This window comes from Engraulis encrasicolus, chromosome 3 (assembly GCF_034702125.1).
Source record: "Engraulis encrasicolus isolate BLACKSEA-1 chromosome 3, IST_EnEncr_1.0, whole genome shotgun sequence".
Taxonomy (NCBI): domain Eukaryota; kingdom Metazoa; phylum Chordata; class Actinopteri; order Clupeiformes; family Engraulidae; genus Engraulis; species Engraulis encrasicolus.
This window is the reverse complement of record NC_085859.1, coordinates 13,350,524-13,362,865: the sequence shown is the minus strand read 5'-3', so window position 1 is coordinate 13,362,865 and position 12,342 is coordinate 13,350,524. Positions and strand designations below refer to the sequence as shown.

Here is a 12,342-nt window from a genome sequence, read left to right as displayed (position 1 = left end):
TGCAAATGGTAACCATACTGTAGCATCTTAAACCATTAAAACAATGTTAAGAGTATGTTCTTCTAGCCTGGTTCTTCTAGCCACATTAATTATGTCATAATTCATTTTCGGTCTGGATCCTCGATGCCCTGGAGCGCTTGGGTGGGAGGAGTGAGCTTAGCTCTGGTTTGAAACCTGCTGTCACCAATCGCGGACAGTTGACGTTCATGACGTATGTTATTATGCGCCCAAGTGCGTTCGCTTATTGGCCGGCCGGCTGGTGGATGACTAACCCTCTCCAGAGAAGTGTAATCTTATCAGACCATTTGTGAATTACAAAGTAATTCAAAATGAATGGTATGGCCTGTCAGGCTAATGTCCCACCCTCTTCCAAACATTTGTGCTATTGTCAGCTACATACTGTAAAGAATGTTTAGTGTTACCATTTCCGATATGAAATATAATACCTGTCTTATTGTGCTGTCATGCCAACAGCTGAGTTGAACATCATTGCTCCCATCATCTCCAACTTCTTCCTGGCCTCTTACGCCCTCATTAACTTCTCTGTCTTCCATGCCTCCTTGGCCAATTCACCAGGTAGGCTGCCGCCATTATTCATGATGTCCACGTGGCTCGCAAACTAGACCACATGCATGCCATCATAGTATCATCTCAAACCAGGCCACAGTATGCATGACATAACAGCAGCATGAATAGCTACCGTCAGGACTGTGTATGTCAGTATTTCTCAACAGGGGTGCTGGGGCACCCTGGGGTGCCGCGGAATCGTGGCTGATAAATAAATTATGTAATATAATACATATTTGTCTAAATTGATAAGTTAATGCTAGTCAGCGGAATCTTTCATCTGCCATTTACGCACAAGTAAATATAGGTCGCCCCAGTCAGCTGCAACTTCGAACGTAGGTCTTGTGTTACTTTTCTAAGCTTGTGTGGTATCGGATGCGATGCCATGTTATGGCTTGTTGATTTGGGGTGCCTTGAAATTTTTAATGAATTGAAAGGGTGCCTTGCCTAAAAAAAGGTTGAGAAACAGTGTTGTATGTTATGCATGCTGTAGTCTAGTTTGGTTCTTTGGATATACTGTGTTTAATGTTCTTCCCTTTTACACCTTACATGCACACACAACTGTCTTTGTATACTCCAAGAAAGCAGAAGAAGCATGTAGGTTGATAGGTACAGGTATATTTGAATTATCTACTATATCTATCTACTATATTTGAGTGATCTACTGTATGCTAATCAAATGTGTTTTTGTGTGGTCAGAGGAATTACTTGCCAGACATATTGCAGTCAGAGAGTCTTCTGTATAAAAAGAAGGCAATCTGCACACTTCAGGTCTATTTTTGTGCAAAGAAGCTTTACTTGACTTGCAAGCTTTCAGTCCTTAAACCTAGATCAGGCAGAGAGACTCTCTGCCCGATGAAGGTCTAAGGACCGAAAGCTTGAAAGCAGGTAGAGAGACTCTCTGCCTGATGAAGGTCTAAGGACCGAAAGCTTGCGAGTCAAGTAAAGATCCTTTTTACACAAAAATAGACCTGTAGTGTGCGGATTGCCTTCTTTTTATACAGAAATTTCTACTGAATCCTGCACCTTCTAAACAGATGAGCGGTGGCCTATCACAACTTAAGTCAGAGAGTCTTACCAGCACTGTGTGGCCAGGGGTGCATTTCTGGAAAGCGTAGTTGTTAGCAGTTAGCAACTTCAGTTGTTGCCAATGGGAAATTGCAACATAGTTAGCAACTACGCTTTCCAGAAATGCACCCCAGGTTTGGTCTCTAGTTCAGATATAGAGTACAGCAAACTATTACTTGTGTGGCACTGTATTCATCTGAAAATATGTGACACGGTTGGTTTTAACTCTCTGAAGCTGGCAATATAATTGGGTGTCTGGCACGCCTTGATCTTGCCTTGTGCTTTTCAAAATAAACTTGTGGAATGTTTGGCCTCACAGCCAGATTGTCTGAATAATTCTCACAAGCCTGGCCAAAAGCGGGGGCTCACCTTATGTAGCGACTGCGATGACCAGAATAATCAGATAGTATTTCATTGTGAGTGGCTATTTATAAAGCCAATGCCATCGCCACTGATATGTCAAATCGCTGGATACATTGTATCTACAGGATATGATGGTACAGTGCAAAGTAAAAATGGACTCTAATTGTCAGGTTCCTTCAAAACATCCATAGCAACTGTCATAAACTACACATAAAGCATTTCGTGACTGTTTTATTGTACATGACTCAGCATTCAGTGTGACGGCAAAGTGTTCTCTTGTTGCCTTTAAAAAAAAATTGTTCTGTGTGGAAATAGAATTTCGTGTTGATGCAATACTTGCATAAAGAGTGTGACAAAAAAACTCACCTAGCCCAAAAAAATCTAACAACCATTTCCTAACCTGTTGTTTCTATTATGTGTCCTCAACAATATAGCCTACTAAAAATGTGTCAAAGTTTAATGACTGGAGTGAAAGCGGACATTTGAATCATCTTAGCATTGGGCAAGGCTGTCCAAAGGCAATTTGAACCCTAACATCAACTGTTTGGCTGGGTTGTACACTGTTTGGCTATTGTCCTGTTTGCCCAACTCCTTAAAGGGACACTGTGCAGGAAATGGTCAAAAAGGTACTGCAACTATGCTGCTCATTGAAACTGGGTTGCCTATTGCCAAATTTGATATTTACATGAAAGTTTACTAAGTAATAAACAAATATGTTCTAGTATGGTCCAAGTAGAGTCATTTTTGCAGCTATTATTTTGGAAATTCATGTATGAAAAGTGCAATTTTTCCAGATATAATGAATATAAAGAATTTCATGCTGGTGGTAAGTATTCACGAAAAAGGTAACATTAGTGAATGGGCAGCATGAATTCTGGAAATAAACAACTAAAAATCTCACACAGTGTCCCTTTCATTGTGCCCTCCACATTGCAGGCTGGCGACCCAGCTTTAAGTACTACAATAAGTGGGTCTCCTTGGCTGGAGCGATCCTCTGCTGTGTCGTCATGTTTGTCATCAACTGGTGGGCCGCACTGGTGACTAATGTCATCGTCATGGCCCTGTACATCTACGTCGGCTACAAAAAACCAGGTAAGAAGTCAGCTAAGCTCGTTGATGTAATCATCAATGCCCTAACTAGTTTCAAGTTGGCTCTAAGCAGTAGATGTTACATGCTTGCATGTATTCCATGCATGATTTTGACAAGTTGGCAATTCTTTTTTTCTCTTTCTTCCTTTCTTTCTTTCTTTCTTTCTTTCTTTCTTTCTTTCTTTCTTTCTTTCTTTCTTTCTTTCTTTCTTTCTTTCTTTCTTTCTTTCGTTCTTTCTTTCTTTCGTTCTTTCTTTCTTTCTTTATTTCAGATGTGAATTGGGGTTCATCCACACAAGCGCTGATGTACAACCAGGCCTTGTCCCACTGTTTACACCTCACGGGAGTTGAAGACCACATCAAGAACTTCCGGTACTGTGGCCCGACCTGGCAAGCCAGACTATAGATTCAAGATTCAAGATTCAAGAATTTATTGTCATTGTCAAAAAGGCAACGAAATTGTGTTTGGGGTACAATACTTAGTAGCAGCAGGTTTTTAAGTAAAGTGCAATAAGAGGTAAAAGTGACACCAGTGCTTGACCCCCCAGCCCCCCCATCCCACTTAAAGTGCAGCAGAGATTAAGTGCATAATACTCGACACACACCCCCCCCCCTCTCTCTCTCAAATGCGCACACACACGCACACGCACACACACACACACACACACACACACACACATACACACACACACACACACACACACAAACACACACACACACAGAAATGTCCAATGGATAGATGGATAACATTTTAGACAGTAATGTTCCTCAGCAGTCCTGCAAATTCAAAAGTCTAATGGCCTGGTGGTAAACGCGGTTGGCCAGTCTTTTAGTGCATCTCTGAAGGGACCTGTACCATCCCTGGTACTACAAGTACAGTCTGGCACCGCTCCATTAGCCAAGCTGTGGAACTGACGGTTGTATTTCAAACCAGTTCAAACTGGTTAACTGCACGTAATAGGCCAACACAGCCGCTACATCACTTTGCTTAGCCCTCCCCAATGACACACTACTAGTACACCCTACACATAAAACCTAGACACTTGGAACATAGTTCAGCTTATTTCACTCCATGGTGAGCTGATCATGTGTTAATGTTTGCTTTCCCATGATCATGCACCCACTTAACACAGTGTGTGTGTGTGTGTGTGTGTGTGTGTGTGTGTGTGTGTGTGTGTGTGTGTGTGTGTGTGTGTGTGTGTGTGTGTGTGTGTGTGTGTGTGTGTGTGTGTGTGTGTGTGCACTCTTGTGTGGTTTAACATGGCGTAGTATTGTATTTTTTGTGTGCACACTCCTGTTTAGTATGTAATGGTGTTACTGCTGTGTTACAGCCCACAGTGCCTCGTGATGACTGGCTATCCCAACTCCCGCCCAGCACTGCTCAACCTGGTACACTCCTTCACCAAAAACGTGGGACTCATGGTCTGCGGACATGTCCGAATAGTAGGACTAATTCTCTTTTTCTTGCCTTTTGATATATCTTCTTCAAACTGTTTGACAGACTCCTATCAGTAAACCTTAAGGACACTTAATTACAGTTTTTATTGATGAATTAATTTTTCTTGGTATATGTTCTGGAGTCATTCTTGCAATTCTTGCAAAAAAACCCAAAAAATCCCCACATCTCTCGATATAACTCGCCGAAATACAGAAGATGACCTGCAACAGATTACCGCGCATCATTTACCGGACGGGCAACCGGGATTCAGAAACTACAATCCAGCGCCACATTTTCCAAATGATCTGGTTTCACCTGTCCAATTAGGCAATCACCTGGTTACGGTACATTGGACAGGTAAAACCAGGTCATTTGGAATATGTGGCACTGAATCCACTGAATCCACTCTGAATCCAGGTTGCCCATCACTGTCATTTACCCACCTCTCCATCTACCACTGAATGTAACCACAATGATTGTCTTAAACCCCCCTCTCTACCACTGAATGTAACCACAATGATTGTCTTAAACCCCCCTCTCTACCACTGAATATAACCACAGGGATTGTCATTAACTTATACCTCTCTATCTACCACTGAATATAACCACAGGGATTGTCATTAACGTATACCACTGAATATAACCACAGGGATTGTCATTAACGTATACCACTGAATATAACCACAGGGATTGTCATTAACTTATACCTCTCTATCTACCACTGAATATAACCACAGGGATTGTCGTTAACGTATACCTCTCTATCTACCACTGAATATAACCACAGGGATTGCGCCGCCCAGTCTACAAGGAGATGCTGAGTGACCAGCTGAGATGTCAACGCTGGCTGCTAAAGAACCACACCAAGGCCTTTTACACGCCCGTGTTTGCTAAAGACCTGCGGGATGGAGCTCATTACCTACTACAGGTAGTGATGGTGGGGTGGCGTCCGCGCCAATGTCTTATCCTAAGCGTATCGCTCGGTGCGTAATTCCAAGAGCAGTAGAAAGGAAGAAAGGAGTCGTACACTGGAGCTGGAAACAAAGCTGAAAAAAGTAAATAAAACCGACAGACAGGTCTCTTTTTTCGGCTTTGTTTAATACAGTTTCTGATTCTGCATTCAGCTCCAGTGTGCGACTCCTTTCTTCCTTTTCATTCTACTACAGGTAGAGACCAGAAGAGGCTGCCGCTAATGGGTGTTGTGCTGCAGTTTGTATTTTATACTACTGGTATTGTATTTTGTAGTATAGGTGTACAATGTTAGGGTTCAGGCCACATGTCTGCTGAATTGAATGGAGTGTTTTTACCTTAATTATTCAACATTTGACGTACAATTCTGTGTGTGTGTGCCTGTGTGTGTGTGCGTGCGTGCGTGTATGTGTGTGTGTGTGTGCGAGCGTGCGTGCGTGCGTGTGTGTGTGTGTGTGTGTGTGCGCGTGTGTTTATCTTAGGCTACAGGGTTGGGTCGGCTGAAGACCAACACATTGGTGTTAGGTTTTAAAAACAACTGGCGGGATGGGGAAATGAAAGACGTGGAGATTTACATCAACACCATTCAGTAAGAAACAACAACCCATTAAAATGCCAGCTTCCATCTGCAGTATGTCATGGTAGAGTGCCATTTGTGCCACGATGGGAGGTGATGGTGATAAATCAAATTAAAAGTACACGTAATTAACATCGCAATCTGGTACTTTTATATATATATATATATATATAAAGAAAATTATGTGTTATTATGGGGTGTTGGTCACTGGAGCAATGTGGGGTTATGTGCCCTACTCAGTGGTGTAGTCTACTTTTTTATGGTGGGTATACTGTATATATTGTATGTATTTTTGAAGTGGGTATACTGTATATATTTGTGCTATTCAAAACAATGGATCAATCAATTTAAAGTGGGTATACTGAAATCCCTGAAATTTAGAAGTGGGTATACTCTGTATACCCGCGTTCTACGTAGACTACACCATGTGCCCTACTCAAGGGCAGGGATGAGATGTGGAGAGACCATCAAACCTGCAACCCTCTGATGCGAAGATCAACACCCTCACCATTAGGCCATTCACCATAAACCGCTAGCTGGTTATGTAAGGGTTAACGTTCGGCGAGAAGGTCGCTACCGTGGAATAGCAGCACGACAGAGAGAATCTTTACCGCAGAGATACACCAGCGGCGACGCGATTCAAGCGACAGAGTGTAGCAGCAAGCGATACGAGAGATTGAGGAGACTAGAGTATGTCCATACAGGCAGAAGGCAAAGCATTCAAGCATTCCCATTGGCTGTGGTCACTGACCTCTATACAGTCATTGGCTGTCGCGGCTTGTCGCCGAACCGCGTCATAGAAAGTTGAAAAGATTTCAACTTCAAATTGTCGCGCTGGTCGCGCAAATCGCTCTAGTCTCCAGAATCGCTTTTGTCTCTCGACTCAATACAAAGTCAATTACTTCCGTCGCGCGACTCGCTCAGATCGCCGCTGGTGTATTTCTGCGGTTAGACTTAGTCTTGTTCTCTCTGAAGTGCTGCTATTCCACAAAGCGACCGACTCGCCGAAAGTTAACCCGCTTATTATATGGATATACTTAAATGATTCACACATGGCGGGGACATTTCTTTAGGCCTATTTAATGTTAAGATTGTTGCTGCGCAAAACAAAACAGTGCCGTTGTGGAACACCGCTAGGCAACAGGTAGCCAGGACAACAGGTGTTGTCTATCACAGCAGCTGATTAGAGTCTTGTTGAAAAGTCGCTTTAGCAGTGAAAAGTCTTGTTGCCATTGACAGCGGTCTGTTATAGACCAACCCATCCGTTATCGAAAAATAACAGACGTGCGAACGTTGGGGAGCCCCGTTGAAATGAATGGAGCATTCGACCGATGACGTCCCAACCATATAATAAGCAAGGGTTAACGTTCGGCGAGAAGGTCGCTACCGTGGAATAGCAGCACGACAGAGAGAATCTTTAGACCCCGACGCGGAGCGGAGGGGTCTTGTTCTCTCTGAAGTGCTGCTATTCCACAAAGCGACCGACTCGCCGAAAGTTAACCCGCTTATTATATGGATATAGCCTACTTAAATGACTCACACATGGCGGGGACATTTCTTTAGGCCTATTTAATGTTAAGATTGTTGCTGCGCAAAACAAAACAGTGCCGTTGTGGAACACCGCTAAACAGCTAGGTAGCCAGGACAACAGGTGTTGTCTATCACAGCAGCTGATTAGAGCCTTGTTGAAAAGTCGCTTTAGCAGTGAAAAGTCGTGTTGCCATTGGCAGCGGTCTGTTATAGACCAACCCGTCCGTTATCGAAAAATAACAGACGTGCGAACGTTGGGGAGCCCCGTTGAAATGAATGGAGCATTCGACCGATGACGTCACAACCATATAATAAGTAAGGGTTAACGTTCGGCGAGAAGGTCGCTACCGTGGAATAGCAGCACGACAGAGAGAATCTTTAGACCCCGACGCGGAGCGGTGCTGCTATTCCACAAAGCGACCGACTCGCCGAACGTTAACCCGCTTATTATATGGATATACTTAAATGATTCACACATGGCGGGGACATTTCTTTATTTAATGTTAATTTTATTATAATTTTTCATGTCAAAAGATTGTTGCTGCGCAACACAAAATAGTGCTGCAGCTGACGTCGTTAGGCAACAGGTAGCCTAGACAACAGGTATTGTCTATCACAGCAGCTGATTAGAGTGACAAAAGACCGGACCCCCTGCGGAGTGATATGAAACATTCGCTTTAGCAGTGAAAAGTCTTGTTGCCATTGACAGCGGTCTGATATAGACCAACTCGTCCTTATCTCAAATATCAGACGTGCGAACGTTGGGGAGCCCCATTGAAATGAATGGAGCATTCGACCGAGGACGTCACACCATATAATAATGCTGGATAACGCTGCCTATGGACATCAAACTCCAGTCTAATCTTTACTTAAACAATCAGTGAACAGAGGGAGTGTTGGTTAGCGATGACAATAACATTGTCAAATGCGGATAAAACAGGGCCTCGGCAGTAACAATTTAAGTCTTACTACTAGCCACTTTGGCAGGCGATCTATACTTTGGTGTGATAAATCACTGAAGTGGCATCACTTGTTTGTATTTTAATACAAGAATATTAAAAACATTGAAAGTAACACTGTGGCTAGAAGAAAGGCTAAATGACCTGTGACTGTAAAAAACGTCAAGCCCTGGTGCAAAGCTAGTAGTAGTAGTAGTAGTAGTAGTAGTAGTAGTAGTAGCCTTTATTTGTACCAGAATGGGCAATTGTTTTGCAGTGGTGGTCCCCCCCCCCCCCCCCCCCCCCACACACACACATAAAACATTTAACAGACATAAATAACCGTTAAAAACCCATAAAAAGGTGGAGGGGTTAAGATACATGAGTAATCTAAAAGAAAGATCTACAGAGTAGGGCTTAAAATAGCTAAACATACAACTCATGGCTATCTATGCTTCCTAGTGGAATTTAGCAGTTGAATAGCAGAGGGTAAAAATGAATTCTTATATCTATTTGTCCTAGCTAATGGGCATTTAAAGCGGGAACCAGAAGGTAAAAACTGGAATTCCTTATGCAGGGGATGGGAGTCATTTTATAAAAGCTAGGCGTTTTCTACTGAGGATAATTGCATGTCATAACCAGACCTAAAAAATGATATATGTACCCTATGTATTCCTTGTTTGATATTTTTGGGCGTCCAGAAAAAAAAGTTTGTCAGGATGTTTATGTTTGGAAGCCAAGGTGTGTTTTGAATATCTCCTCATTCATGATAAGTATGTGACTGTGTGGATGTGTTTTTCTTGCTCCCTTAGTGATGCGTTTGATCTGCAGTATGGTGTGGTTCTGCTGAAGCTAAAAGAGGGTCTGGATATCTCACACATCCACGAACAAGGTTCATTGTCACACGAGGGATCAAGTTATTATTACATTTGAGTATTTGTCTGTGCATGTGTCTTTGTGTGTGGTTTTTTGTATTATAACAGTTATGATGATTCCATTGACAAAGCAGCTTAAAAATATATTAAATACAGTACATTGTGATTTCAGTAAAAGCACCTTAAAAACTGCCCTGCTGTTTCCAGATGAGCTACTGTCATCCCAAGACAAAGGTCCAGGAATGAAAGAGTATGTGGTCTCCGTCAACATAACTAAAGACCCAGACGGTGACTCCAAACCGTCCTTGAAGGCCACCGGCACCCAGAGTAGCCCCCTTATACACAAAGGTATGGAGTATGACAGAACGGCAATAACCATAATAATAACAATAATGTTTATGGTGTGTAGTCAGATTATAATGATTAGAATATGTTTTTTTCTTTTTGAAAACTGACTTATGAAGAGCTATGTCTACAACCTCTGAAATTATGAAGTGTATATATTGTAAATAAGTATTTGGGAAAGGTGCCCTCTGGTGCCCACTGTGTATATAGGCCCTACCCTTCACTTGACAGTATGGCAACAGCGCAAAACATTGTGTGTGAAGTGGTGTGGCAAGTCACCAGAGGGTCTTCTGTTTAATTTCCAATTCTGCATGACGTTGAGCAGGACAATGAACCCTATACGCTTCTAGAGCCCAATACTGTTTTAGTCCATGTTTGGTATTGCAGCCATCAATGCACAGTATAAATGTGCTGTAAGTCACTGTGAAGCTCTCTGGGTAGTCTGCTGGGTGACAATGTGGTTTACTGTGTAAATGTAATCCATTTATTGAGCAATGTCAATGTTTTCCATACGTGGGCCATTCTATGGATAGCCACTCTATGGAATAGCCATTCTATGGATAGCCACACAACAATTCTTGGTGTGTGTAAGAAACACTGAATGTGAAAGCTAAATCTTAAAGGGACACTGTGCAGGAAATGGTCAAAAAAGGTACTGCAACTATGCAGCTCATTGAAACTGGGCTGCCTATTGCCAAATTTGATCTTTACATGAAAGTTTACTAAGTAATAAACTAATATTTTCTAGTATGGCCCAAGTACAGTCATTTTTGCAGCTAAAAATGGCTATTTCTGGAAATTCAAAATGGCGGACCATGGAGAAGAGTCCCCTTTTCATGTATGAAAAGTACAATTTTCCCAGTCATAATGAATACTTTGATTTGATGGTGGTGGAAAATATTCATGAAAAAGGTAACATTAGTGAATGGGTAGAATGAATTCTGGAAATAGTGTACCTTTAAGTTATATGCTTTATGTACTGTAAGGCTGGGGACATGCTTGCGTCAGGATACGCTTGTGTGGGCACATTTTGCATCAATTGTCCGTGTGGCCGGGAGAACACCTGACACAAAGTACGCAGATGCGTGCGTGACTGCGTGTGGTGCAATATTGACAAAACCGCGAGGGGCAATGGAGGAAAACATTCATGAGAGCCCCATTGGCTATCTACCCCTAGATGATACCTTCACTATCGTGCAAAGTGCTCCGGTCGCCCTGAAGCAAGTATGTGCATGCGGTTGCATGTGTAGTTTTAGGCACACAGCATGTCCCCAGCCCAACCTCTTATAATTGTCTGACGTGTTCATGTTTACACCTTAAGCATCCAGTTGTCCCACTGAGCTCAGAGAGAAAATGTGAAAACGATTGAAAAATATAGCTGCAAGCAGCAATGAGGGGCCAAGCAGTAAACTTGCCAAAGTTGCCATGGCAACAGAAGGAACTGCAGCGCCCCCTTTGGCCCAAATCTCGCCAATGTTGGGGTGCATTCCTTGGAGGGGAAAATGGGGAGAGGGACGGGGAGGGTAGGCAAAGGACCTGGGCTGGGAATCAAACCCCAGTCAGCCGCATGATAGACGAGTGCCCTACCGGTTGGCCATGGCAGGGCCTGTGCTGCCCTTGATTTATATTGAGTAACACATTTCCATTCCCTCTCAAATTAGTCTATAAAATATCAGCAAGTCATTTCTATACTTGAGAGGCTTGCTTTTTGGACAGCAATTATAATCCTCTGTGATCATTCTATTTAGTAAAATTGTTTATATGACATACAATATTATGGAAAAGAATCGGGAGCCTACTGAAAATAGATATGTCCTTGAAATACTAAACATAAGAATCCTATAGGCTGCAATGTAATATTGGCCAGCCTTTTGAGAGACTGGTCTGAGGAATTGGTGTATATATATATGTGCAGGGGCTGGGGCAGTGGGGCTTTGGTTGACACTAGAGCAATAGCAGACTACGCACACACCTAAGCTCTCGTCTCTGGTGTGTCCAGAGACCCCCTGCCGAGAATGGTGTCAGTGAACGTGCGCAGGTGCCGTTGGCAAGGGGGACAGAGAGATGAGAAAAATCCCTCCATTCTTTCCACAATTTTGAATGGCTGCTGAGAGCTGATAGTTTTTTCAATCGTTACGAAAATCCATACCTGGGTGCAGCATAGTGTGAAGATGACCTGTGTACCAATATTTTGAAAATTGGGAGTACGGTTCAAAAGCTACAGGCAAAAATGTAGCTACAATTTTGACCTGCTGGTGGCGCTACAGAGTTTGAGCTGGGGATCTGATTTTTTTTGTGGTAGGTCATGGGATGGACTACTATGTGTGTACAAAATCCCTGCCCAATTCGACAAACGGTTGCTGAGATATGACCTCACTTCCTGTTTCGCCACGTTTACGACAATTTTGATTAGCTCTCACGGCTAAACGATAAAAGATATCCAATATTCCTGAAGACCCCATGTGTAGCTCAGTCCAGAGATACTACATATCGAATTTCGGGTGAATTGGTCAAAAATTGCCGAAAAAATAGCATTTTTATTGAATTTTACAAAATCCAAAATGGCGGGAAAACTATCCTGGC

At 42.7% G+C, this 12,342-nt stretch overlaps 1 protein-coding gene across 1 annotated transcript in view; it reads left to right on the top strand.

The window, feature by feature from the left end:
• Positions 1-12,342, top strand: part of LOC134445737 (solute carrier family 12 member 2-like) — a 35,713-nt gene that overhangs the window by 13,767 nt on the left and 9,604 nt on the right. The window contains exons 13-20 of the mRNA XM_063194790.1: positions 475-576; positions 2,935-3,090; positions 3,360-3,459; positions 4,419-4,530; positions 5,313-5,453; positions 5,977-6,083; positions 9,352-9,431; positions 9,622-9,762. Of these exons, the coding sequence (XP_063050860.1) occupies positions 475-576; positions 2,935-3,090; positions 3,360-3,459; positions 4,419-4,530; positions 5,313-5,453; positions 5,977-6,083; positions 9,352-9,431; positions 9,622-9,762 (939 nt within the window). The remainder of the gene's footprint in view (positions 1-474; positions 577-2,934; positions 3,091-3,359; positions 3,460-4,418; positions 4,531-5,312; positions 5,454-5,976; positions 6,084-9,351; positions 9,432-9,621; positions 9,763-12,342) is intronic.